This window comes from Caloenas nicobarica, chromosome 1 (genome assembly GCF_036013445.1).
Source record: "Caloenas nicobarica isolate bCalNic1 chromosome 1, bCalNic1.hap1, whole genome shotgun sequence".
Lineage (NCBI taxonomy): Eukaryota > Metazoa > Chordata > Aves > Columbiformes > Columbidae > Caloenas > Caloenas nicobarica.
In genome coordinates, this window is record NC_088245.1 from 95,726,171 (window position 1) to 95,751,943 (window position 25,773).

A 25,773-nucleotide genomic window follows, 5' to 3' on the forward strand; every position below is an offset into this window, starting at 1 on the left:
TACTCTCAAAATAATCCATGCTATCCAGATATACAGTACAAGTTACATACTTGTGGCTCGGCTTTGTTTCAGTTCTCTGATGTAACAAATTAGATTTTCCTAATGATAAATAATTAGCTTATAAGCTAATTATTCAGGCATTTAACACATACACAAAAAAAAAGTATGAAGATTTTTCTTCCAAAATATTTCCTGAGAAAAATTTTGCATTACATATAGTGAGTTTGGCATGGGATCATTTCTAACGTGGCTAGCTTTATGATCAACACAAAACCCATCCTTGCCATCTGCTGCAATTTCCTAATGTTTTCGCTGTCAGAAAGCAAGTGGAGGAGTTGAAATCGGACCACACACTGTATATGGTGATAGCTTTATCAGTACAGTATCGCACATCTGAGCTTTTTTCAACTCCATTTGGAACATGTATAGGCTCCATCTGAAATGTGGGACCTGGGAGAGCTCCCCAGTCCCAGCTGCGAATGCACAACCAGTTTGCACACCCAGGTACGTAACACTCTGTCCTGCACCCCAGCTCCTGCTGGAAGAAAATTCAGGCCATGAAGATGGAAAGGTCCATAGGACATTTGGAGACACTGAGAAGAGACTGCAAGGCACACTGCAGATCACTTCTGCCCCACGGCTCGAATACAGCCCAGGCCCTGAGGCTGGTGTACACTAATTGTGGGTGATCGAGGAGTTTCCTTCATTAGCATTATTTGGTGTGATTCACGCTCCTCTGAGTTAAGTGGTGGGACGGAGGTTGAGCATCGGCATGTTCAGTGCTGTGGGGACACTGCTGCAAACAGAAGAGCACAGCACAGTTCCCTCTCCATTCAGTGCCTACCTCGTCCTTTGATTCATATGACAGAACCTAGAAGACAGCTCAAAAAATTAGGGAGGTCACTGGTCTTCTTGGCCCTTCAAGTTGCATGGTAATGAGCTACAGAGAAGTTCACCTGCACAAGCTCCTTCCTGAAACTCATTGCACATGCCCTGGGGCAGTGAAGTTCTAACGTGTCCCATCACTCGCTCACTAATTCCCACTTTCTTCTGCTCTGTAAGCCTCTATGCATTTTCTCAGTAGAAATGCAGATCCCTGTGCTGTGAATTTAATTCAACTGATAATAGGTTTGTCTGTATAAGAAGGAGCCTACACCGAGGGCCCAAAGTCATCTGCAGTGTGTCAGGAACACTGGTCCAGGCCCTCAATGAAGATGTGAGCCAGGCTACTCACTGTCCCCCTGCAGCATCCCAGTTGCCTTCCAGAGGAAACCCAGGCATGCAGGGAACGAAGGAGCAATGTGGACTTTGTAGTGTGTCACTTAAGGAGGATGCCTCAAGTAGCAGAATGGAGTGGCACACTGAAGGACTTCTGTCCTCCTCTGCACTGGGGAGGTACAATGGAGCACACATCTGGGGAGGTATGATGGAGCGCACATCTGGGATGAGGCATGTGGAGGGCAGTGCTCAGCCTGACAGCACAAGCTCTGCCTTAGTTAATCTTCTGCAGGCTCTTAGTTACGTGCTGCAAACTCCAGGGTTGCTCAAGGTGACACACCAGTAAGGTTTCCTGCAGTTTACCAACATTTAAGATTTAAATCAATCATAAGCAGCACATTTTGTGCCTCATCTTCACTGAGGCTCTTAGCAGTAAACCCAGTCTCCAAGAGAGTTGGCATGACATGTGGACACTCAGCCTCTCTCAGGAAAAGCATAAGAAAAGCTCGGATTTGCCATAGCAATAATCTTCCTCACTGTGGATACTGGGCATTTGAATGGCAGACTGATAGAACACTGCACTTCTTCTCGTAACAGGTAATATTCCTTGACAGGGAAAGGACTGGCTACAATTATTCTTTTCAGCTTCGCAAAATGCGCTACCCAGTTGGTCCAACTCCCTTCCAGGCAGAGTTTTTTCAAAAAAGGACACGTTTTCTTTAACAATTATACCTAATCTAAGCTTCTGCTCTGAAAACACATACTGAAATATGTGATTTCAAAGACCCTGAACTGATTATCCTTTTATTCCATGTATAAAAACTCTATGGTTAAGTGGAAAATGCAATTCATGCACAACACATAGTTCTGCTTGCATAACATACCTCTATATTCTTCATTGGTCTTTCTTATTTCTTACATCTAAAAGTATTTTGTTTATTCAAAATAGTAAAAGCTGTTTCCTAATGCAGCACTCAGCTTATTTATTAGTATTATACCAATACTGTGTTTCTTTCTAGTCTATGTAATATTATCTACCTCTTGCTCTCTATACACGTTTTCATTATAGTGCATTTATTTAATTATTCCTGCCACTGAACAAATGGAGAAAAAGGGAAAGTAAATACAAGACTAGAATCTCATTTAACCAAGTCAAATGTAATTATTTTGATACAAATGGTGTTATATCAGTTTTATACCAAGGTAAGCTTGATAACAAAAAACCACAGGCCTTAGCACCTTCCAGCATTTTCTCAAGTGCAGTCTTACATATTATGCAGCTAGAACTAAGAATTTTGAAGAAATAATGAAACCCAGTTCAATCGTTATGTTATGGCTAAGGTTCACAGTGCTTCAGCTGCACAAAGCGTGATTCTTTGGGAACACGCTGTTCCCTCCACCCACTCAGCCCTCTCCGATTCAGAACCTTTTCCTGTGAACTTCATAACCTGAAAGACAACTGTTGTGGGATGCTTTTCAGTTTCAGCACTGAAAATTGATGGCCTTGATCTTCTGTCTGATAGAGAGTTTTTTATTAAGGGCAAAGACACAAACAACTTTGAGAAACACAGCAAGGTAATTCATGAAAGTCAAATTTCACTGTCCTCTAGTTCATTTTATATTTATGGCACAAAGAAGAAACAATAATTAATACTTATCAACAAATGCTCTTCCATCTTTCAGAAGACAACAGTAAGCTATAAATAAAACTCCTGTAGTAGCTGCTAAGTATTTGAAGCGACTTTTTTTTTTTAAAAAACCCCTTTTGTTTCATATTTTTTCTTTTTGCTTGTTTTCATTTTACCTTCCATGCTATCTGTGTTCTATGACGAGGCATCCGTTTGCAGGCTGATGGAGACACTTGCCACACAAACAGATCCACTAACTGGAAAAGTGGGATCAGGAAACTCTAAAGGACTTCCCTTCAAGCAGAATAAAACTGCAGACCCCCTAAAACAGAATAATTCGGCTTTCAGCGTGTGGGCACTAATTTTGCCGTGGGATTATTCTGCTTCTTCCCAAACCATTTGAACAATGCTGTCACTGAACTATCATGAAGTAAATCTAGATGTGCAGTACTTACATCACCTTATTTCCTTATTATTTTATGAATGCAAGCTTATTTCACTTTGAAGTGCACTCTAGCGTCCATATAAAGAGTCAGTCAAGCAGCTATCATGCTATAAATTTGAACAAGTGTGCTAACATAATCAAACTTAATTTACATTGCAAGAACTTCCCCATTATGACAAATCTTGAGAATAGAAAACACCAAGATTTTCCTTCCTCTCCCCTCTTGGCATCCCCAGAAGCTTAAAATGAATAACTTAGAGTTTTTCATTAAGAACTTTTTACTCCATTTATAAATGAAGATAATTCCTACTTTTCTGGAGATTTTCCACAACAATTGTGAGTGTAGGTACATGTTTAAAAAAAAAAAATCATCTGTCTCTAAATATGAGTTATTCTGTCTTCTGTAGGATTTAAAATGGGGCACTCTCCATATACTGAGTTCTACCTCAGCTACCAATTAAACTTTTTCAAAGAGGAATAACAGATGTAAGAGAAACTACAAACAGGCTATACAGAGTGTCTGAAGCACCCAGTCCTGCTAAACGTTTTGATCTTTCTGAGGAAGGCCTAAGTGGACTACCCTGATTTCTGAAGACTGTCAAATTGTAAAGGTGGCAGATGAGAAGCCCCTTTGGAAACAACAGCTACATTTATGGAAAAGTTTTGATTCATTTTTATGCCCTTTTTTTAAATAAATGAAATTCTCCAATGTGGCTGGAATGTGCAGTTTATGTTCTCTTGAATATATACAAAAAGAGTAAGAAAGCTCAGCTACAAAACAGGTCCTCAAACTAAAAAAAGGTTTTTTTAAATATAATGTACTTTCCTATGACAAGTAGTTGCTGGCCAATCTTCAGCAGGAAAAAACAGAAAGCAGAAAGAAACTCCTTGTTTCTCAGATTTAGTGATTAAGAAATTTTGCTAGGCAAGAGAAAAATGACTGAGGTTTTCATCATCTGCCTTCACTCCCATAAACTTACCTTACTCTTATGTTGTCTAGAGTTTTTTCCACCGTCATTGGAAAGAAGGGGGAGAAATGCAAAGAATGAAAAAGTCAGATTTTTCAGCTGCTTTCATGAAGATTCGACTTATGTTTTGTCAAAAGTTCCAAACAACAGGTGGCTAAAACTAGAAAAACAGAGATCACACCCCATAGGCAAGAGTGTGATGAATTCAGCATTTGGAAAACAGCTAGGACATGTCAGGCCAAGAGCATCTGTTTGTAGCTAAATCATATAATGACTTTCAGAAGCACAGTCAGCTTTTGGGCACCTACTGTCTCTGGGATTAGCAGACAGACTTGGGGCATGGCCAGTTCCATGAGTTGCTAGAAGCTGGCTACTAGCCTGAAGGGAAGAGCTATGGTGTGGTAACGTAAATTTTCATATAGGGTACGATCCTCTTTTTTTCCGTGCTAACATTCTCTTAGGCTAGGAGGAAGTACTGATTAGAAGGGTATTTTTTGTGGTGTGTAACACTCCTTTGCAGTATCATCTTACTGTGGAAGCAACACACTGCAAGGTGTCATCTTTCAGAAGTAACAGACAGATGCAACTCCATCCATTTCTGAGATTTAACTAGAGTATAGTGCCAATGGGTACTGTATAAATGACCAGGACATTTATGAATGGGACAATCGTTCTTCCACTTGGAGTGGTCCATGACATACCCTGCTTCTGAATTAATACTCTGCAAATCAAGAAGAACTGTTGAAGAAGACAACAGAACAGATTTAAAGAACGTAGGCTGCACACACATGAGGTGAGAATTCCCTTCACCTGTATTCAGAACTCACAGAGAAACAGGCATGTATTGGACAACAAACAAGTCTGATGAACTGGATCCTACGAATGCTTAATTTTCTCCAGTGACTGTAAAGTCACGATCTTCCATACAAATATTTAAAATCAGGTAACAAGAATCCCATCCGTATCAACACAGTCTCCACAGGGCCCAAACTGGCAGTATGAATTCCCGTAATTTGATCTCTATCAGTGCATAATCTATCACCAAAATGTTACAGGTGACCTCAACAATGATGAATATTTGATCACGGAACTGTTGCTGAGTATACTCACACCTTCCCTCACAGCCTCCATAACTGTTCCTGGATTCCTCTTCAGTGCTAAGCTCTCACACAGCAGTATCCATGAGTAATACTTTGTCCTACCTCCAGTTGGCCAAGAGATTCCGTCCCATGCTGGTGCAATTTATTGGCCTCTGTTATGCATGTTTTTGTCACCTCTTGTCTAGACTAAAACAATGCAATACTCCTGGGCATAGTGCCATCAGCCTCATAAGAGAGTTAGAGCTAATACAGAACTCTGCAGGAAAGTGTTTTCTCCAGCAAATTCATGAAAACTGTCCCTTGCTCCCTATACTACCTAAAAAAAGTATTAAGTCTTGTTCAAGGTTTCAGTTTCTATTTTAGAAGCATTTAATTACTTCAGCCCTGCACAAGGTCCACCTAAGCCTCTGTGGTGAAAACCACGATTAACATGTCCATGTCTGATGCAAAACAGAACCCTCCCTCGTAATCATAAAGCTCACCTTTCACATGGGGAATTTCCATAGCTTCGTGGAACAAATTTCCAAAGAAAATAAAGACACTCCCACCACTCAAGGAAAAGACGCGACGCCTTAAATATGCCAAACCTAACACAGCGTAGCATATAGCTTTTAAGTATCCCCCAAACCCAAACAGATTGTGCACGATGTGCATAGGGAGAGAGAGGAAGAAGGGGAAAGAACAAGCTAAACATAAGGAAAGTCACATACACTAGTGGAAGGAACTCAGATATGATGATGACAAATGCAGTATAAAAACCCCTGTAGAACAGAAAAGAAATGGGATAACAGCTCATAACTAAGAAAATTTTAGGCAGAAAAGCTTATAATGTGGCATAGAGAAAATTTGTGAAGGCTACACGCAATCTGTTGAGTAACTAACAGATACACAGCAGGCCTAGGTTATGCAGAAAAAAATGCTTTAACAGAAAATTCAAGTTTTGAAGTGAGGTAATTTCAGACCTCGATCTGCCACTGTGGGCACAGCCTTCCCCCTCTGTGCGTGTGCATGCCTGAGCCCCAGAACACTGGGCCTCCAGATGACTTCAGAGGAAAATTTGCCAGAACTTAGCATGAGAAAAAAGTGTGTTACATCTTAAACTTGTTCTTGAGTATAGCTGAATGGACTTGTTCTGACTGAAATTTCTACCCCAGAATTCATGCCTGAGGCAAACATCTGGCATGGAAAACTTGAACCAAACTGTTAAAGTTCTGTAAAACCATCTATAACTGAAAACAGGATCTTATCATGAGAAGGGTCAAGCAACTGGAATAACAGGCGCTGCTACGCAGCCACAGTAGAATAACAAACTTAGGCCAAATAGCTGAGAACAAGTATATTTCCATCCTGAGCTATCTGCTTTTACAGTAGAAAATGACTTGTTCCAGCTTTTGAATCTTGATCTGTGCACAACAATTTTAAATTAATTTTTTCATCTAAAGTACTACTCAGTGTTTGATTCCAAGTAGCAAACCACTATGCCTGAAAAATTACTCAGAGAAGCAAGGAAAGACATAGATATCTTTGAAATGGATAACAAAAAGCAGATGCATTTTACTTGGCTTTCTTGCATATATCGCAGCCTCAGATCACTCGCCAAATGAAAGATTTTAGTATTTTCTAATTCATGAAATCTTCAGCAAAACCTGAGGTGTAGAGCAGGATGGCAACAGTTATATCCCCCAAACCTCAGAGGGCAGTTCATATACTTTGGTCTAAGACAGACATTTGTAAGCAAGCACACAGCAATGAAATGTTGTTTGTGCACTCCCTAAAAGCAGAAAAAGCGGTGATAAACATTTTACCATACCTTAAAAGGAAGGTTGCAGCAGCAGAAAAAGTAAGAGATGGCTAGAAAATCAGACTAAAGAATAGAGCTAACAAAAAACTTGAATGAAGAATAACTCTTATTGTGTTATTAATCCTGACTATAGGGAGCAAAATCAACAGAAATTATCACAATTTATATATAGAATGACAAAGAAAGGCCTATTTCCTGTAGAGGAGAAAAAAGAAAAGAATAAATTATTGTGTATAAAATACTATGTAGAAATTGTGTGTCAATTTAAAAATTGTATTTGTCAGAAATTTTATACTGACTGGAGTTAAAAGAAAGTCCAAACATAGCTGTATATGGAAAGAATGACCGAAATATATACTTATTTGACACTTCTGTTTGTAGTGAAATTCACTCTGCTTTCATTAACATTTACATTGTAACCTGAAGTCATAAGAGGAAAGCATGGACAAAGTTAGATTACTGTTAAATACATTACATTTGAAGAAAAAAAGATCTGAAACTCAATACTCAAAATCAGGGGCCTGAGTTCAGCCTACATATCAGCTGATTATATCAAGCTCATAAAAATACCCTTTCTGCACTGTTTTAGTCAGCAGTACCATCATTATTCCTGCAAGGAAATTAGTATAAATAAACAAATGATCAATGGCAAGGAAGAATTAAAAAAAAAAGAGTTAATTCTCAGAGTGTCACAAGCACAATTAGGAGTCCAGAAACACACTCCTAATTCTTCTCTCTTTCTCACCTACAGCACAGAGGCAGGAAGTCACAGTTTCTCCCTGTTTAAGTTATTCTCTCTGTAACACTGGGATAGTAACACTATCCAAACACCTAGTTTCTTGAAGAACAGTGCCTTAAATATAAGGTCTCAGTACTATTTTAAAGTAGGAGGAAAAAGAACAATCCTTGCATAATCCAAAATTTAAAAATACCTTTTTCCAATTAGAATTTTTATAAACTCTCTAAAGCATGTTTTAGATTTTCCAGTCTATTTTGATTATTTCTCTTATTCTGTATCTTATTTGTAAACTGAACTTCTGTAACGGTCTTCCAGAAAACCTTCTAATCAGTGATCTTTTTATGCTATGTAGAATAAGAAGCTTATTTTTTGCAAATAGGAATGCAATACTGTAGTTATAATATTTTCCTGCATACAGACAGAGTATGATTTGAAGAGTTAAGATCTGTTATGTCAAAAAAGATAACAACAAAACATTAGAGGAAAATAACACAAATTGCAAACAAATCACAAAACAGGAAATCACTTCATAATTGGAAAAGGGTGATGAGATGACACAGGGATGACAACCCCCGCATTCCCTTGTGACAAAGAGTGACTTTTTAGTGTTTCAAGAGCCTGATACCTGGAGACAATCTCTCAACTGCAGCGTTCATGCAGCAGTGAAGATACCTTAATGCAGACACCTGTCACACAGCAGCACAGAAAAGAATCTGACAAAGGTGACAGAAAGTATGCCATTAGATCAGATTCTGTTTCTTGTTAATATGAAAACCAGCAGCTTTGTTTACATTTATTTCTCAGTACAAAAGGATAATCTCATCCCAGGTATTCAATCAGACACTAATCTGGCTGTATGCTTAAAACTGGTATTTACATAGCATACTTCAAAACAAATGTGATACCAGCAGCACTATTCAATTTGCTTAAATTAGCCATGTGCTCAAGTGCTTTACTAGATCAGGAGCTAAAGCCAGAAGCTTTAACTGTCTTGACAACATCCTGTAGATGTTGTTACAGAACACTTTGATAAGATTGTCATTGCTAGCTGAACAGTGACACCAAATTACACTAATCTGAAAAAAGCTATTGTGGAGTTTGCTGAGTGGATACATGCAATTTCTTTCTGTTTTCTTTTTGATTTAAGATTACAGTAACTTTTATATCTACTTCAGATTGCCCAAAGTACAACCGTTAGATAGAAAACAAGATCATGAGCTCACCGTTATCATCATGGGAATACTCTATTCCAGAAACAGTGCATCTCCGGAAAACCATCTTGTTTTCAGTAAGTGTCCCAGTCTTGTCTGAAAAGATAAACTGCACCTGACCTAAGTCTTCTGTGATATTTAAAGCTCGGCACTGCAGCTGAGAGTCTGTTTCTTCATCATATAAATCTTTATCTTGATGAATAAAGTATACTTGGCAGATTTTAACTATTTCAATGGATACATACAAAGAAATTGGAATCAGAACCTAAAATACACAAAAAGAGATTATTAGGAGAAAACAAAAGCAAGGATACAATAAATTAATAAAATCTAGTTAGCTTGGTACTAGACTAGAACATAAAGAGGCTATGCACTTTAAGCATGTACTGTAAAGTTATTAGCATGTTTGAAAAGAGCTTATTTACTGTGTTAGATGAGGAAAATCTATGGTGAATTTCAGAGTTGAAATGCATTATTATGTCTAGAAGGGTGATTACCAAAACTTACAGAAGAAAATTTTTTTTTTTGGCTAAGAAGGTGAGGCTGAAACTAACTGGGAAAGGAAAAAAAAAAAACCCACAACAACAAAAAAACAAAAAACCAAACCAAACCAGAACAAAAACAACACAACTCCAAAACAGACAATATAGTCAGAATCCTGTACCTGTGAAAGAATAGGATAAATTTATTCTGCATTAATAGACTGTTTATGAATTCACTTTGCAGGAATACAAGAAACAAAATGAGAAGCGTTAATCTAATGAACTATCTTTTTTGCCTTAGCTTTTGCACCACAGATTATTTGAATGAAGAACACACTTTATAATTGCTGAAGAAAGAAATACGAGAAGAAGTTTCTCCAGAAAAGATTTTAAACTGTTTCTTGAGGATTGTCAAAATTTTGTACCTGATTTTTTCCCTGCAGATGTTTTTCAGGACAGAAATTCCTGACTGCATAGATTATTTAGCTTGCTGAATTAGATATGAGCAATAAATTATAGCATGTACATAACTGGCAAATGTGGTTACTCAAACAAAAACTACTGAAATGGCTGGAGTTTAAAGAATTCTGTGCTGATCTTTTTTACCTAATATCATAACCCAACACCTTAGAGTAAAAAGTAATTTAACTGATCCTTTTTCATTCCTTTTTTTATAAAGAAGTTGCTGCCTCCAGTAAACACAACCTCCTCTAGTGTCCCACTGGGCACACTTCCGCATGTCCCAGTGACAAGCGCCTCAGTTACTTCTCTTAATTTACCGCCACCTTCCCCGTTCAATACATTTCTCTTCATGACCAAAAAGCTTTTAACAGAATTTGTATTCTAGCGGATGTATGGAGTTAAGAGCAGTATCTTTGGAAAGCAGTCAAAGAAACATACACCTTATGTTCATACCCAAAGTGTATTGTGTGACATTGTACCCAAAGTGGCACCCATAGTCTTTGACGTGCTGTTCCATGGTGGGTGAATATGAAGCATAAAGCTTGTTTTGTCCCAGCAGGGCCCATTGCATCCTGTCTCTTCCTACTTGTTTAGGATAAAATAAAGAACCTGAGTCTTCTGGGGCAGGTTCTCAGATTATTATCTTCTCCAGTGCCAAGGGAGCTCTGACAGTTTACTGTGTGCATCAATTGGTTTATTTTTCAGAGAAGTTATAATCTTTTTACCACTGAGTAGACCACTTATTTTATTTCATTTAGCTTTCTGTTTCTATATTATGATATTCCCTATAGTTAAAATCTAATTTTAAAGTGACTAATTATACTTATTTTTAGTGCTTGATTAGCTTCTTACATGTCTTAGTGGTAGAAGGTGTACTACACATACTGTGCATTTATAGCTTTACTACAGCAAAATATGAGCAGAGATGACAGCATGTACAACTTGATTACCTGGAAAACTATGATCACTGTCAGAAATAAATACACTGAAGCTAAAACAGGAGACAAATATTTGCCATCAGGCCCTGGAACATCAAAAATTGGTTTCTTCTTCTCACCATATTGCCATACCCATAGGCCATGACCTGCAGAAGAGTTGAAAAAGAGAAAAATGCAAATTATCTCCAAGGAAAAATGCTTATGGTGTGAATTTACTCTTAGAGTTGAGTTACATGGGAAAGTGATATTTGTTTTCAACTATTCTGCATGACTTTTGATAAAGGCCCCAACCTCATGTTATTTTCTGCCTTGGGATTTGGGATTTGAGAAAGGGGTTTGTCTGGCCTTAAGGATAGCATACAAGAGTCATTTTTCATATCTTTATCCAAAGAAAGTGAGCTTTCTGGTCTAAATTAGTAGTTTAGTCTCCTTCTGTAATCAGCTGAGAAAACCAGACTTCTTCAGAAAGTGATTCATTTCAGTGATATTCAATGTGTTAAAATAAAAGAACTCCATGGACTACACTAGGTATATCACTAGGCAGCTATCACTAAACTAGTTCCAGCTGGATAAAGCCAGAAGAGACTTTAAATCTTACTGTACAAATCTTACCCACCACGTCTACAGAACTAATGAAATAACAGCATCAGCAGACTCAAGAGCATGGAAGCTGAGGAACTAAGAACAGACGAAATTATAAGCCTTGCTCAAGCCCATATTGATTGTGCTGATAACTAAATAAAGATAAGGTTGTTGTTATTATTTTGGGAAAATTACATTCTTGCTAAAGAGACAGAAAGTTGCCTTTTTAAGTAGAGCACTAGGATTTGCAGTCCTAAAAGACCTAAAATGGTATGCCTGATGTTTTTAAGGTTAAAAACAAGGAATCATTCCCCCATGATAACATGCATTTCAACTACCTTCACTATATGTCAGAGATTGAAAAAAAGTACAAAGACCTACTTTAAAAGTAATCTTTTGTAAGCCACATCTGGCAAGGTTTTAAACTGTCCTTTGTACCTTGATATAAAACCAGCAAAGAACTCTTGAAAAATAAAACCAATCTGTGAGTCAAGTGAGCAAATTATTTTGTCTCTGTACTAGAAATACAAACATATTATCATACTAACGTCTTTATTGATGTCTCTACTTTTATTCTTGAGAACAAAAATTGAAACCCCACCCTTAGAGTGACCCGCATTGAGACTTGTTTTATAAATATCCTTACTCAGATTTTCAAAATAGTTAAATGTCATACCTCCAGTTACACTTTCTCAACAGAAGGTACAAAAATTGCCTGACTCTTACAGAACACAGCTTTGCGGGTCTTGAAGCACCAGGCATCTGGTTTCTAAGGTCTCAAGAAAGTCTCCTGCCAGCTGTTTTTCGTTGTTACGACCTCCAGCAGTTTGCTCTGGCCCTCTGCTGGGGGTTTCTATCCTTGCAGCAGACGTGACAGAAGGAAAAGTGTAGGCGTCACCTACTGCCTGCCACCTCCTCCTGCTCACGTTCAGGCATCTCAGGAGTTTCAGCTGAGCTGCAGCCACCACAGCAGACACCTGGCTGCCACGGCTCTGGGGACAACACATCGGATGGAGTGGCAGAGGGGACAGCTGCAGGCAGGGACTCCCTGCAGTCAAATCTCCCAGGGCACTGCGGCCCTGAGGGCTGGACTCCCCAACACTGAGACGCCACACAAGGGCGTCGTGAACTCAGTGGAAATAAATCTGCTGGCTGATTCGCAGCTGGAAATGCTCATCTGAAAGCAGCGTTTAACAATACCTGGAAAAGGTGCTCAGAGACATATTAAAATGGCAAAAGATTGTTATTAGACTACACCATGGTTGTTAGGAAACATTCTGGTGTTTATGCCGTATGACTCACACACAAACATTACAGGACACACAAACATTAAGGATACGGAATTCATATGCCATATATAAAGAATTATTTTGGGTGCCAAATGTAAAACTCAATTCTTTCTCACAAATGAATAGAAAAATGGCCCAAAGAGTACTAACCCGAACCTCAGTATTTTCTTAAACACTCCATGAAGTCTAAAGAGTCTCTTAATTGGATTTATGCAGATTCAGACTTTTATTTATTTCTTCTCGGTGAAAGCTGCAGCCTTAGGGACAGTGCATCAATGTCGTACACTGTCCTATTGATTTAATAAATAGTACTGGGGAATAGCACTGTGCTAATTATATTTATTCTCTGCTGATGAACTATTTCATTGACTTTTTGGGAGTTCAAGCATGTTACACTCTACCACCTGTAATTTTGAGGTGACTACATATGAAGTGGCTTCTTTTGGACTTGACATTTTTGGATGCTGTCAAGGGTGGTGGATTATAAGCCTTCAATTCTCTCATACTAATAGAATCTATTTGATTAATACTAAGAAGCTATTTAGATGAGCTTATGTATCAAGACATCTTGATTTCAAAGAAGAAAACGCAACAAAAATTAGGTAGTATGGGGGCAGCTGTATGGATTTCAGGTTTTGGCAGATACCTATGTTTTTGACAAAGCTAAGCAAAGGAATCCTAAGAGAGTCTGATACTTAAGTTTCTTCTTTTAAAGAGCACTTACCAATGGCAGAAAACAGACACATGATTAGAAGTATGAGGACACACCAAAGGACATCGGCATTCATCTGTCTTTCAAGCTTACTGCGTTTGTAACGGGGTCCATTATTATTTAAGAAAGCTTTGGTCTCATGCCCTGTAGAAGCAATTAGATCACATGATGTAATATGGATTTTTGTTATTATTTTAAGGAAATTATAAAAAGTCAGACAGAAAACCAGCCTTTACCTGCATAGATTACTATTCCTGCAACTTCTTCTGTATTTCTAATGGTACATCCACGTAACAAAAGATTTTCTTTGAACAGCCCATCCTTTTTTCCACTTCTATGTACACTGCAGAAAATTTTAAAACAGAACAAAGCACACCTTGTCAAAACATTAAGCTTGGTAAATCATACTTACTCTGTAATATAACAAGCCCAGGAAACATCTTCAAAATTTAAGACCTTTTGTCAACCTGACGGTGAAATATTTCCTTAGATCTTCGTCCTGGGAAGATTTTCTGGCAGATTCTGAAAACTGAGAATACCTATCCCAGAATCCCAGACACGCAGCAGCCCAGCTGGAGCATTACCAGTTGCTGTTGTATATACAAACGTCCTGGACAAATGCTTGTTAGAGATATGCCGGCCAAACCTACAGCACTTGTGCAGCTTCAGAAGTGTCTCACTGAGCCTAAGAAAGACAAAACAGCCTGCGCCCTCATGATTCTTGTTGACTAGCACCAAAACACATGAGAAAAATGGAAAATAGTAACATTTCTGCTTCGACTTATTGTCTGCTGTGTATGGACTGAGTCAAGTTTCAGCTGACAGAGAAATACAAAAAACAGCCTTATGAGAATTAACAGCCACCAGGGAAATGATAAGCAATAATAACAGCAATTAAAAAATAGTATTAGAATGTTCTATTATGTAAACAAGGCAAACCAAAGAATAATTTCAAAACTTTTCAAAATGGATACAATTTAATTTAATCAACTGCAGCATCCCAATGCCTCAGAGAAGATTAAAGCAAAGTCTGAAATGTTTAAATGTTCTGTCTTCACTTTCAGAGCATCACGACCATCACACTTCCAAAATCTAAAAAACAGACTGCAATAAAAAACTAGTAAAAGCTGGGAGTTCAAGCAAAATCCTGGAAAAGCACATGCTCTATACTAAAATTAATGTTGTGCTGTTGCAATGTCGAATTTTATGGCTACCCAGATTTGAGCATTTAAAATTCTGTGTCCCCCAAAATCTGCAAACTTTAAATTTAAAGTTTAAAAGTTTAAAATTGTGCCTTTTATAAAAAGGTGGAGTTCTTTTTATTTGCTTCCTGTTGTCTAAGCATTCGCAACTAGGTTACATGTTCATGCTTTTCTCTGATTGTCATAATCTTTTCTTTTTCTAAATGAGGACCAAAATTCTAACTTTAGCACATGCTTCTAGGATCTCAGGCCTGAAGAACTGTATCAAGTGTCTTCAGATCTGAAAGAAGGAAAGGCTCATATTGGTGAATCCTTTGTACTCTTCCCCAGCCTAGTGGGACTACTTGTATATTACGCTGGTTATGCCATGTAGCCTCTAGTCAATACTCATAGTGAGTAGAATATACCCATAAATAATATATATATACATTCATACATATGTATATATATACACACATACACATACACAGTCCTTTTTGCTTCAGTATAATGTATTATATCCGCTACCAGCTAGAAAATGTAAATTAAAAAGCACTGGTATTTCAACAGGTATGTTTAGTTTTTCACTGTAGGGATGGAGAAAAAGTGGTGGGCTTGACAACTGAGGTAGCTACAGCAATTTTAACACTTGACTGGAGACCAGAAACAAATGGAGATGGAAAGAAGTAGAAAATATCAAGTTTGCAATTCTGATATGAAAATGAAACTTTTTTTTTTTCCATCGGGAGAGAACTTCCCCTGCTCAGCCCATCCTCCCCCCGCAGCCTCAGAGACAAGAACAAGGTTTGGCTTCTGTCCTCTTCAACAAACCTCCTAAACCCACTACCTCACCTTTTGCCAAAGGACCTTCAAAACCTGGGGGCTGCCCAACAGCCCTCTTGCAGTATGTCAACAGGTGTAGGCACTGATTGCCAGCTGGAGAATTACTCAAATTTGGCTGGGCTTAAGCTATGGGAAGTAATTTCTTAATAATTCCATACTGTACGAATTACAGTACTAGTAGGATTCTGCCATTCCTCTGCTTTTTAAGGCTGAATTCTACATTAGCCTTTCTCATAAATCATGAGGATGTTAGTTTGAATTTCCAATAAAGTCTCCAAACTATAGTTATGATCTCTGTTAATAAATAAGACTTTTTAAAGATAAACCTACTTAAGAAGTAACTGCTCTGGTTTATGATTTTATAGCCTATATAATTTTTTACACTTCACAGTAATAGTGGACTGTGGCAGGCGTGTTGTATAAGACAACCTTTATATACAATTACTTCTGTATTTTTTCTGTAGAATTATATATGCGTTCTTAATATCTTAGCTTATACAACAGCTCCAAAGCAATGGTGCCAATCTGAAGTTAACCTGTAGGTGCCAAGGCCTCAATCTACTGCCCTCACGCACAGGCTGAGCCTTCTCACCACAACTCATCCTTACATGCATTTAGTACTGCTTTTTACTTTTCCATATCCAGATTAAGTCAATTGACTCACCTGTTGCTCACCAGACCTTTAGGAAACATGGATGAAATAAAAATGTTGGGAGGAAGAAGCTGGCAGGGGCTGGAGGAGACTCATTGTTTCCTTCTTGTCTGCACTCACTCCCAGTGACTCACTAACAGAACATACATGTAAGGCAACTGGGCACTGATGATAAAAGGAAGAAAAAATTACAGACACCAAGGTCTGGATTGAAAAATAATGGAAACTAGAGTTAGATACAACTGCTCACTTAGATAAAAAACCTGCCAAGGCTATAACTTTATGTCCTGGTGGAGAGATGGCTTAGATCCCATTTCCAGCCTTGCAGAGTTATAAAGCTTAAGCTTGTTACATAGCCTGAACACTCTTTTTTTTTCTCCTTTCTGGATTCAGGCCAGTGTAACTTTGGAGGCAAAGAAGGAAACTTTTCTCTGTTAGTATTTAAAGCAGTGGCCGGCTGAAGCCGCTCCGACACTGGGAACGTGAAGGCCAGACGGCGAGGAAAGGCGCTGGGGAGCGCAGGTGCAATGCACACTTCTTCTCTGCAATTTCTCAGGCGGATGACACTGCAAATATGCAGTATCTAAATATCTAAAATACACATGCACCGCGAATTAGAAGTGGGCAGACTAGAGATGCATTTAGCTACTACTTCGCTACGGCGCTCTGAAAGTGTTTGTGTAGAAATAAGCCTCTTCATTTAAGACAGCAACACAAAACTAAGTCCAATGGTGGCCCACTTCAGCCTTTGATTGTATTTTTCCTTGTAATGTGTTTACTAGCATTAAATAGCAAGGTGACATATCAAAACTGTATTCAAAGAGAGTATTTTCTTTCACTCTCTGGTTTCTCAAGTGTCTTACAAAGCAAATGGTAGAGCTGGCATTACTCTCCTAGGCGTGACACTCCCAAAGAAAATATTCAACAATCTTAAACATAGTCTCAGTGCACAGCATCAGTCAGAACCTCCCTGATTCTCACTTCTGATGAAACTTAGTCTATATTGCTTTTATTTTTTTTCTTTTTTTTTTTCAGGAAAGGTGGTGTCACTATAGCACATTAAAGAGACATCGCTGTATTCATTTATACATTTTTTTCTTTAAAAAGTTGTAACATGATTTTATATGAATTTGGTTTTGTTATGACAAACTTTGAAATAGAAATGAACAAATGTATTCATATTATTATTATTATAATTCCTTGCTCTATTTATTTTGCTATGATCAGATAAAGTTTTCAGTTCTTGTCTAATAATAAAATTTTTACTTTCAGAGAAAAGTTGAAAAGACAGAATGCCAACTACTACTTTTCCTTTTCCCTGGCTCTTATACAAAAAGCTAGAAACAAGATTTAAAAGCCATTTTTTATATTTTTGGAACCTGGCAGGGGATTTTTGAATGTTTGCCACGTATACAGCATGTAATCTGGCTAGACCTATACAGGCAGAGGGCATGTTAGGTTTCACTCTATTCTTCTTACACAGAAGACTTCTTACATGGGAAATAAAAATGGAAGAACATACTTGGGATATCTGAGGATGCGGAAACTGCAAAACAGTATTAAAGCAAACACCTGAGCAGAACCCGTAGTCCGCCTGCCTGTCTGCACATCCAGAGTGTGTTCAATGCAGATTGTGCCAACATTACGGAAGAAGTCATATGTAGTAATGTGTACACTACACTTTTGCAGATATAGGATAGGGCCAGGGCCATTTCAATGCATTTTGCAATATTTTTGTGATTTTTTTATTATCTGTCTCCTTTTACCCTGGCCTACCTGCGCTACATTGGTTACCCATAGTGATCACATTTCCGAGTAACTGTGGGGAACAGAATTTTACATGTTTACCACACACACACACACACACACAGAGATATTTGTATTCCCTGAAAAATTTGTCAGCACAGATATTAGAATCAAAGGAGTTCTTCATGTTTCAAATAGAAAAAAAAATAGTCAAAACTGGAAACCTACTAAGTGGTCAAAACTTCAGGCAAACTTTGACAGTAATGTCTCAGCACAGCTTTTACATATGGATGTCTTGAAAGTCTACTGTTTCATAGCATCCCTATTTAAATATCTCAGTAACATTTCTTTTCACTTGAGCTGTTATAATATCAGCTGGGAGCTACCTGAACCTTTCTTTCAAGCACTAACTACTGGTAGGATTTTGAACAAGAGTTAAGATCTGAGTTTGACATCGCAATGAGATGTTTCAATTCAGATGTGCTAATTACTATTCATCTTGCTAATGGATGATTTGATATAGACCCACGATTTTGTGATACTAACGAAGAAGATCTAAAAAGAGGGGGGGAAAAAAAGCTTTCTCCCTTGACAAATCAGGAGACAGAGTGTTTATTTGTTGAGGGGTTGGTCCCTACTCTTTTCTTCAAATGCCCCATGGTCCTTTACATGAAAATCTCTTGTAGCATAACTGATGAGACCTGGAAATCACCTGATGCTTTCTGCCAGATTCAAAACTGATGTCTTGGCTTTCTGCTTTGTCAAAATACATTCACATCATTTGCAAAACATTAAAATATAAAGAAGATTAGATAGAATCAATATTGAATAATAGTCTTCCAAAAGGTACTACCATGTTACCTGCTACATAATTCAAATGGTTCTGTAACTTATATGCTACAGATATTTTCCACATGGAGTACATAAGTAAATATATAATGAAAGACAAATTTATGCATATCTTCTACAGTATTCAACCTCTGCTTAATATTTTGGGGACAAAGATTCACATACATAGAAGTATGCTAGAAAAGTTGCCAAACTTTCCATTTCCATAAGTGGAAATGTCATTTCTGCAGCAGACCAGGCTCTCTATTAATGTAGACACTTACACACCCTCATACAGTAACGTCTAATACTAAACTTTTATCTTTAAATGAACTCTAGGGCTTTATGCTGCTAAATAAAGGAACACATTTTCCCACACTACAACTAACCTGATTTACACCAGTTGGCAGTATACCCTACACAATCTGTGACATCTGAGAGTAGGAACTGAGGTGGTAAATAGCATCACTATAAAAAAACTCCCCAAGCTGCAGCAATTTACCTTGTGCCATTTATGCAATTCAATACTGCTTATTGCTCCTAATCAATATGGGGAATAAATCATTAATTAAATATCCTGGCGTCTCACTCTCCATGTGGTTATGGACTGTAGAAAAATAAGTCATGCAGGAGTGCATCTCCTAAGTCACCACTGTTGGCATGCCTGCACCCTGCAGTCCTGGCTATGTTAGAAGCAAAGTGCTTTGCACATCCTAAAACTTTTGCTTCAGAGTAGGACTGATGGGCCAGAGACGAGCACCTTGGTAATGTGGTTCTGTTTGTTTAGAATTAAGTCAAATGGCCGTGGGTGATTCTGCGTGGTAATGTACAAAGACACCCACTGTGTGAGACAATTATTGTATTTTGTCTGAATGAGAGGAAAGGATGGTGCCATAGCTGGAGAAATACCAGTTTCGCCTTCTGATTTTTCCTCAGTGACGCTTATATTAAAAGAAACATCAAACAGACCCATCTTCAAAAAAGTAGTGTACAACACATTGCGTCTGTTTGTTGGCTTTCTTGCACTGGTTTTCTGTTTCCTCCCATTTCCAGATGGACTTTTTTGATCTATGGAGGGAAGGAAAGGGAGAAGAGTGTCTAACTGCACTGCTTCATGCATTTGTTTCTGGAGTGTAAACTGATCAAAGCTAACAACTAAATCCATCCTAAAGAATGGAAACATGAGGTACCATCTCACTCTGAAGTGAGGATCTTCTAAAAGAGACTTAAAGATGCAGCCCTATTTAGATGTGATGATGGTGCAACTTACAGAACACAGCCCAAAACAAAACAGCATTTACTTTATTCCATATTAGAGAAAGGGAGTGAATACTGAAGTATATGAAATACTCACATGTAACCTCGAAACCTACTTAAGTCATTGTTTGGCTTCTCACATTCAATGACACTGGTGAACTTCAGGGGGTCAAATTCTGAGTCCTGGAATAATAAAAGTGTTAAATTACTTAGGGCAAGGACTTGAAAATTATAGCCAAAATCACTTTATTTTCTAGCTTTCATAGTGTATGAAAGCCCTTTTTTTTTTCAAAGGCAATCAAATGAATGACACTGACAACTGGCACTGAAAATCTAGGGGACCTGGGCACCAAAATTCTTTTAGATGTCTTCCAAACTCTCCCTTACAAGGATGACTTTTTTTTTCTGCAAGCGGAAGAACATGAGTTTCTAAAAGTATTAGATAAAAGACATCAAGGCCAGAAGACAATTGAATTTGGTCCGGAGTGGAAAAATGAAATTTATCTGAGAAGGCTCAAAATATTCAACAGTATCACTATACTTCACGTTCAGTGAAGCTACTGAAAATCTAGGACAACACACGTCGATATACTGCCAATTATGAAAAAGCTAGTATGAGCTTTTGAAATATTAGCAGGACTTCTTAATTGCTTTATGCCAACACAGATAAATTAATCTACTACAGTAAGTTAGACACATATAGCAGAATAACCTTTTCCTAATTAACAGTTTTAAACCTTAATTGTCTAGCTCATTAGTCTGAAGCTGGCATTTTTGCTGACTATATATGTTTACCTGTTGTTAGCACCTTGTTGTGTCTGAGGAAAAACATCCTATCACAGCATAATTAGTTGCTTTTGTTAAATAAAAATCAAGGTTCTCCCTTCTTTGTCAGACCAAACAAACTACACAGTGAAATCAGATACCCAGTCCTGGTGCTGCTGTCTCCATCGAGGAGGACTGCCTTTAGAAAACTGCTTTGCCCACCACTTGAATGAAAGAACCAATGGTGAATTATCATATTATTAAGCTTTCAACAGTGGTAACACTGCAGATGTTATGTTTTATAATGGTTTTGCTGAGCAGCTGCAGACTCCAACTACTACTTCCCAGAACATGCTATGGGAATAGCTGACTGCAAATAAGTAAGCAAAGGAGAGTCCTATTGCCAGCTTCTCTGAAACACACAGGTGTCTGGTTTTTCGATGGTTTTCTGTTTTGTTTTGTTGTTTTTTGTTTTTTTTTTTTTTTTGATATTGACTCTATTCAGAAGAGGTGAAAGAAACTAGATTTTAAATAAAAGAAACTAGAGGATCTGTCAGCATCACCATCAACATCCTCCTTAATTTTTCTACCAGTTACACCTGGAAGAAAGACAGACTTACAGTATATAGGAGACAATTCAAACCACCCACGCCTGACACTTAAGGAAACCTTTCCTGTATTTTTAAGAAACAAGAGATGATAAAGAGAACTGTGAAGACGGGCTGTCACTTAGAGACAGCTACAGCCCACCGGAGAAAAGAATCACTTTTATGTGCAGAATTCAGCTTGTAAACAAGGAGGACGGGAGGGAAATAAAAGCAAAGGACAGCTCTGAGCAAAGAAGATTGCTGTGCTAAAAATCAGACTCCCTAAATTACAGTATGTCTAAGTTGGCAGTCCAGTACCTGAACCTTAGCAAGAAATCCACATGATCTTCTCATCACCAAATCCTGTTGGTATTTAAGCTCACTAGATATTTATCCTTCTCAGCCTTAAATTTCTCTAGGTGACTGAAGTTTGATGCTGGGAACGCTCAGAAGTACCTAGTTCTACAGGGGCACCTCAGACATCCTCAGTCTCTAGAATGGGGCAGATACCGTAAAGCCACACGTTCACCCCCTTTGACCCTCGTTCCTCGGCTGCTCCCTTCAGAGAGGCACAGACACCAGTAGCCACAAGGAATGGATGACTGGCTGGAGCAGACATCACGAAGCTCTCAGCCCTTGACTTGACATCCATAATCTGTTACTACGGCTCGTGAACTGCACGCTCTGCCTGTGTCCTTGCCTCCAGCAGTTCAAGGTTCACGTTACAGAGGCACTCCAGGGGCAGCCAGTGCTACCCGGCAGCTGGCTTTGCTTGGGCTTGTTGGAGAACGTGAAGTTCTCCCAAGTCACAGCAAAGCTCGCTGTGCTGGGAGAGCCTGTGCTGCCTACGTAACACATGCTCTGCTGCCCCAGAACGTGATCTTCTTTTCCAGTATGCTCCTTGCAGGGGAAAAAAAAAAAAAAAAGTACAGGAAAAATTATCTACAAATGTTGCTCAAGGTGTTTCAATAATATACTGTTTGTCTGCCTAAGTACTGTGTTAGAGAGTCACCACTGTAGTTTAAATTGCACTTGTAAATTGGAAGGAAAATAATAGACTGGAATGGGAAACTTTTTTTTTGGTCTTTGTATTACAACATATTATATGTAAAACAGTTATTTAGCACAAGTTTTCATTCAGTTGTCTAAAAAAAAAGAAAAGAAAGAAATCTTAGCATCTTTGACGAATGCGCTTGGAATCCTAGAGACACCTAATAACAAAATCCAGCGTAATTTAATGGAGGTTTTCTATGGCTTTGGAATTCGGCAGAGAGAGCACGGTTTCAGTGCTGTACAGACACAGTAACTTCTAGAGCAAGTGAACGTTTGCAGACTGAATCTCCTTTCTGCTCAGTGCCTGCCAGCAAAGCCAACAACTTTACAAATAATAAGAAAAAATCTACTTAAAATCTATAGCTAAAGTCTTCACAAAAAATAAATATGTAGTCAAGATCAGGGAGGACTAAACCTACCTGACGTCCCCATCACCACCATGCAACAGTCTTTCTCCTCTGATGGATTCTTTTAATTTATGACTCAGTTTATGAACTGACTCCCTTATCATTAAATCTAACTGTATTTGTGTTCTGTTGCAATTAACTTGAAATATGTGATTATGGTCTTTAACTAGATAATATCTGGGAGGGGAGACAATCCAATTAGAATAGTAGTTTACGTAAGCGAACAAAGCTGCTGAATTCTGATTTATGGCAAAAGCTCTTTGGTTTATTAATAAATCAAATAACTTCATTTCTTCCCTGTGAGATGGAAGTGTAGATATACACTATGAATTACAGCTGATGACACTGTTTTGATGTGAAAATGCCTTTTGGTAAATGAATGAACAAATATGTTAAACACTGCCTGAGTGTGACTGCTTTCAGTGGTTATAAAGAAGCACAAAGTTAACACAAGATTTCATAGTGATCAAAGTTTTGTTTCTTTTTTATGCTGATACCCACACTTCAGCAGCAAATGAAACATCAACTGTGATGATGTTCTCATGTATTAACAGCTAAAAGAAACTGCAGCTAGACAAAAGTTAAAAGTGTTGCTTTTACAGTGCACAAATGATTTGTGCAGTTTTCTGGGTAAAAGCCCATGAAAAACTAAATTCTCCACCACTACCCTTAATTCTTCTCTTACACTGATTTTCTGCATCACTGTTATGACACAGAAAACATGATTAAAATACAGTCAAAACCTAAACTTCCCAGATTTCTGAGCAGCAGGTATCTGATATGCCTGATTTTCACTGCCTTACTTCCCACTTACAGAACTGCTGGGCATTAAGGCTGTCTCAGCCTCAAGAGAGATGAAAGGCTCTGTGCCTAGACAGACTACAATCTGAATTGAGGCTTTCCAGTGCCTAATTTTCCTAAAAACTTGACTTATTTGGTGTTTTCATGGCCTCCCAGTGCACAGCAACAAAACCAGGCCACTCACAAAAAGCAGCTGGAGGCATTTTTCCTTCTTCTCTGAAGGTATGTAATGGTGTCATACTTGTTATATAGTACCTTTGTGCATCTCCCAAACTTCTGCCTTGTGCACTTGCTTGTTTGAATAACTGACTCTCTGGTTGATACAAACCTGGGAGAGATTTCACTGACTGCAACTAAGTTCCCTAGAGTATTTCACAGAACTGTTGGATAGCAAAGGTCAGGGCTAAATTCTCTTCATGTCAGTCAGAATTTTCTGTTAAACAATGTGTTCTCCATTTGCTACAATGTAAATTTTAATTGCCATCACTAATTCTAAAAATGAGTCCCTGTAAAATGTAGATGAAGCAAAATATCTTGCTTATGCTTAAGGCAGAGTTCTTACTACTAGGTAGTGTTTAATTTGGAGCACAGACTGGTCATTGTTAAGATGTTACAGAAAAAGTGTGCTTGAAAAGATACATGAAGGTCACTTGGAGAAACCAGAAAGCTAAAAGGAGGGCCAAAAATGGTTATAGTAGTTTCAGTGAGTGCTGACTTTGAAAAAAGCCAGTATAAGCACCATATACGTCAATCTAAGCCAAACCAAGCAAATCCAATTACTTTAAGAGAAAAAAAAAAAAAAAAGAAAAAAATAGGCACTAGAACTCAGAAGTTTTGACTTCTGCATTAACACTCTGAGGCTGCACACAATCATATTCCCACTTGACCTCTCTCCCTCCAGGCCAATCAATTTCAAATTCTCTTTGAAAGAGCTACAGTATGAGAGATGGATGATATCTAGGAGTTCAGAAACGCAGATATGTCTTTCATGAAGCCGAAAAAGGAACTGAATCCTTGGTTTGTGTTGATTTGAGAAAATGGGACTAGTGTAAACCCCTCTGTCCATGCTAGTGGGCCCAGCAGTGTGTTGAGGTGGCCAAAAAGGCTGACAGCATCCTGGCTTGTATCAGGAATAGTGTGGCCAGCAGGATTAGAGAAGTGACCATCCCCCTGTGCTCAGCACTGGTGAGGACCCACCTCGAATCCTGTGTTCAGTTTTGTGCCCCTCACTACAAGAAAGACATTGAGGTGCTGGACAGAGTGCAGAGAAGGGCAACGAAGCTGGTGAGGGGTCTGGAGCACAAGTCTGATGAGGAGCGGCTGAGGGAACTGGGGCTGTTTAGCCTGGAGAACAGGAGGCTTCATTGTCTTCTACAACTACTTCAAAACAGGTTGTAGCAAGGTGGGTGTTGGTCTCTTCTCCCAAGTAACAAGCGATAAGACAAGAGAAAATGGCCTCAAGTCGTACCAGGGGAGGTTTAGATTGGACATCAGGAGAAATTTCTTCATGGAAAGGGTTGTCAAGCAGTGCTAGGTTAAGGGTTGGACTTGATGGTCTTAAAGGTCTTTTCCAACCTAAACGATTCTCTGCTTCTATGATTCTGTGGTTCTTTTCACACTACCTTAGAAATTTCAGGCTCTAAAAAAATGAGTTCCTTCATTCTTTTCCAAATGTTAGGTATTGCCCCTGCTTTTTCAACACAGTAAGCATGGATATAAGCATCATCCATAGGGCTCCAATTTGCTTAGCTGCTGGTCTTTCAGACAGATGCTGTTCCTCGTCTTGGGTTTGAATTTCTCATCACCATCATGGTATCACAGCAGTGTCACTCTACAACAGGGCTCCCCAGCTATACTGTGTGCACTGTGGCAATAGGATGCAAGTTACTTCAAAGAGTAAAACCACAAAGCACGTCTGGTTACATTTGCTCTGAAGAATGTAGGGAATGGCGAGATGGTTGGTAAACACTGTCTAAAAACCCAAATGACCACAGGCCTACACCCAGGCGATGAGAAGGTAAAACTGGGGGTGTGCCTTGTCCAGTGCTGCATGGCCCAGGCAAACACCAGGAACCTGC

The 25,773-nt window shown here is 38.5% G+C and overlaps 1 protein-coding gene across 1 annotated transcript in view; it reads right to left on the reverse strand.

The window, feature by feature from the left end:
- ATP10A (ATPase phospholipid transporting 10A (putative)) overlaps positions 1–25,773 on the reverse strand; it is a 117,240-nt gene that overhangs the window by 31,193 nt on the left and 60,274 nt on the right. The window contains exons 3-7 of the mRNA XM_065639352.1: positions 20,180–20,265; positions 13,812–13,918; positions 13,588–13,719; positions 11,005–11,138; positions 9,123–9,375 (exon numbers count right to left, since the gene is read on the reverse strand). Of these exons, the coding sequence (XP_065495424.1) occupies positions 9,123–9,375; positions 11,005–11,138; positions 13,588–13,719; positions 13,812–13,918; positions 20,180–20,265 (712 nt within the window). The remainder of the gene's footprint in view (positions 1–9,122; positions 9,376–11,004; positions 11,139–13,587; positions 13,720–13,811; positions 13,919–20,179; positions 20,266–25,773) is intronic.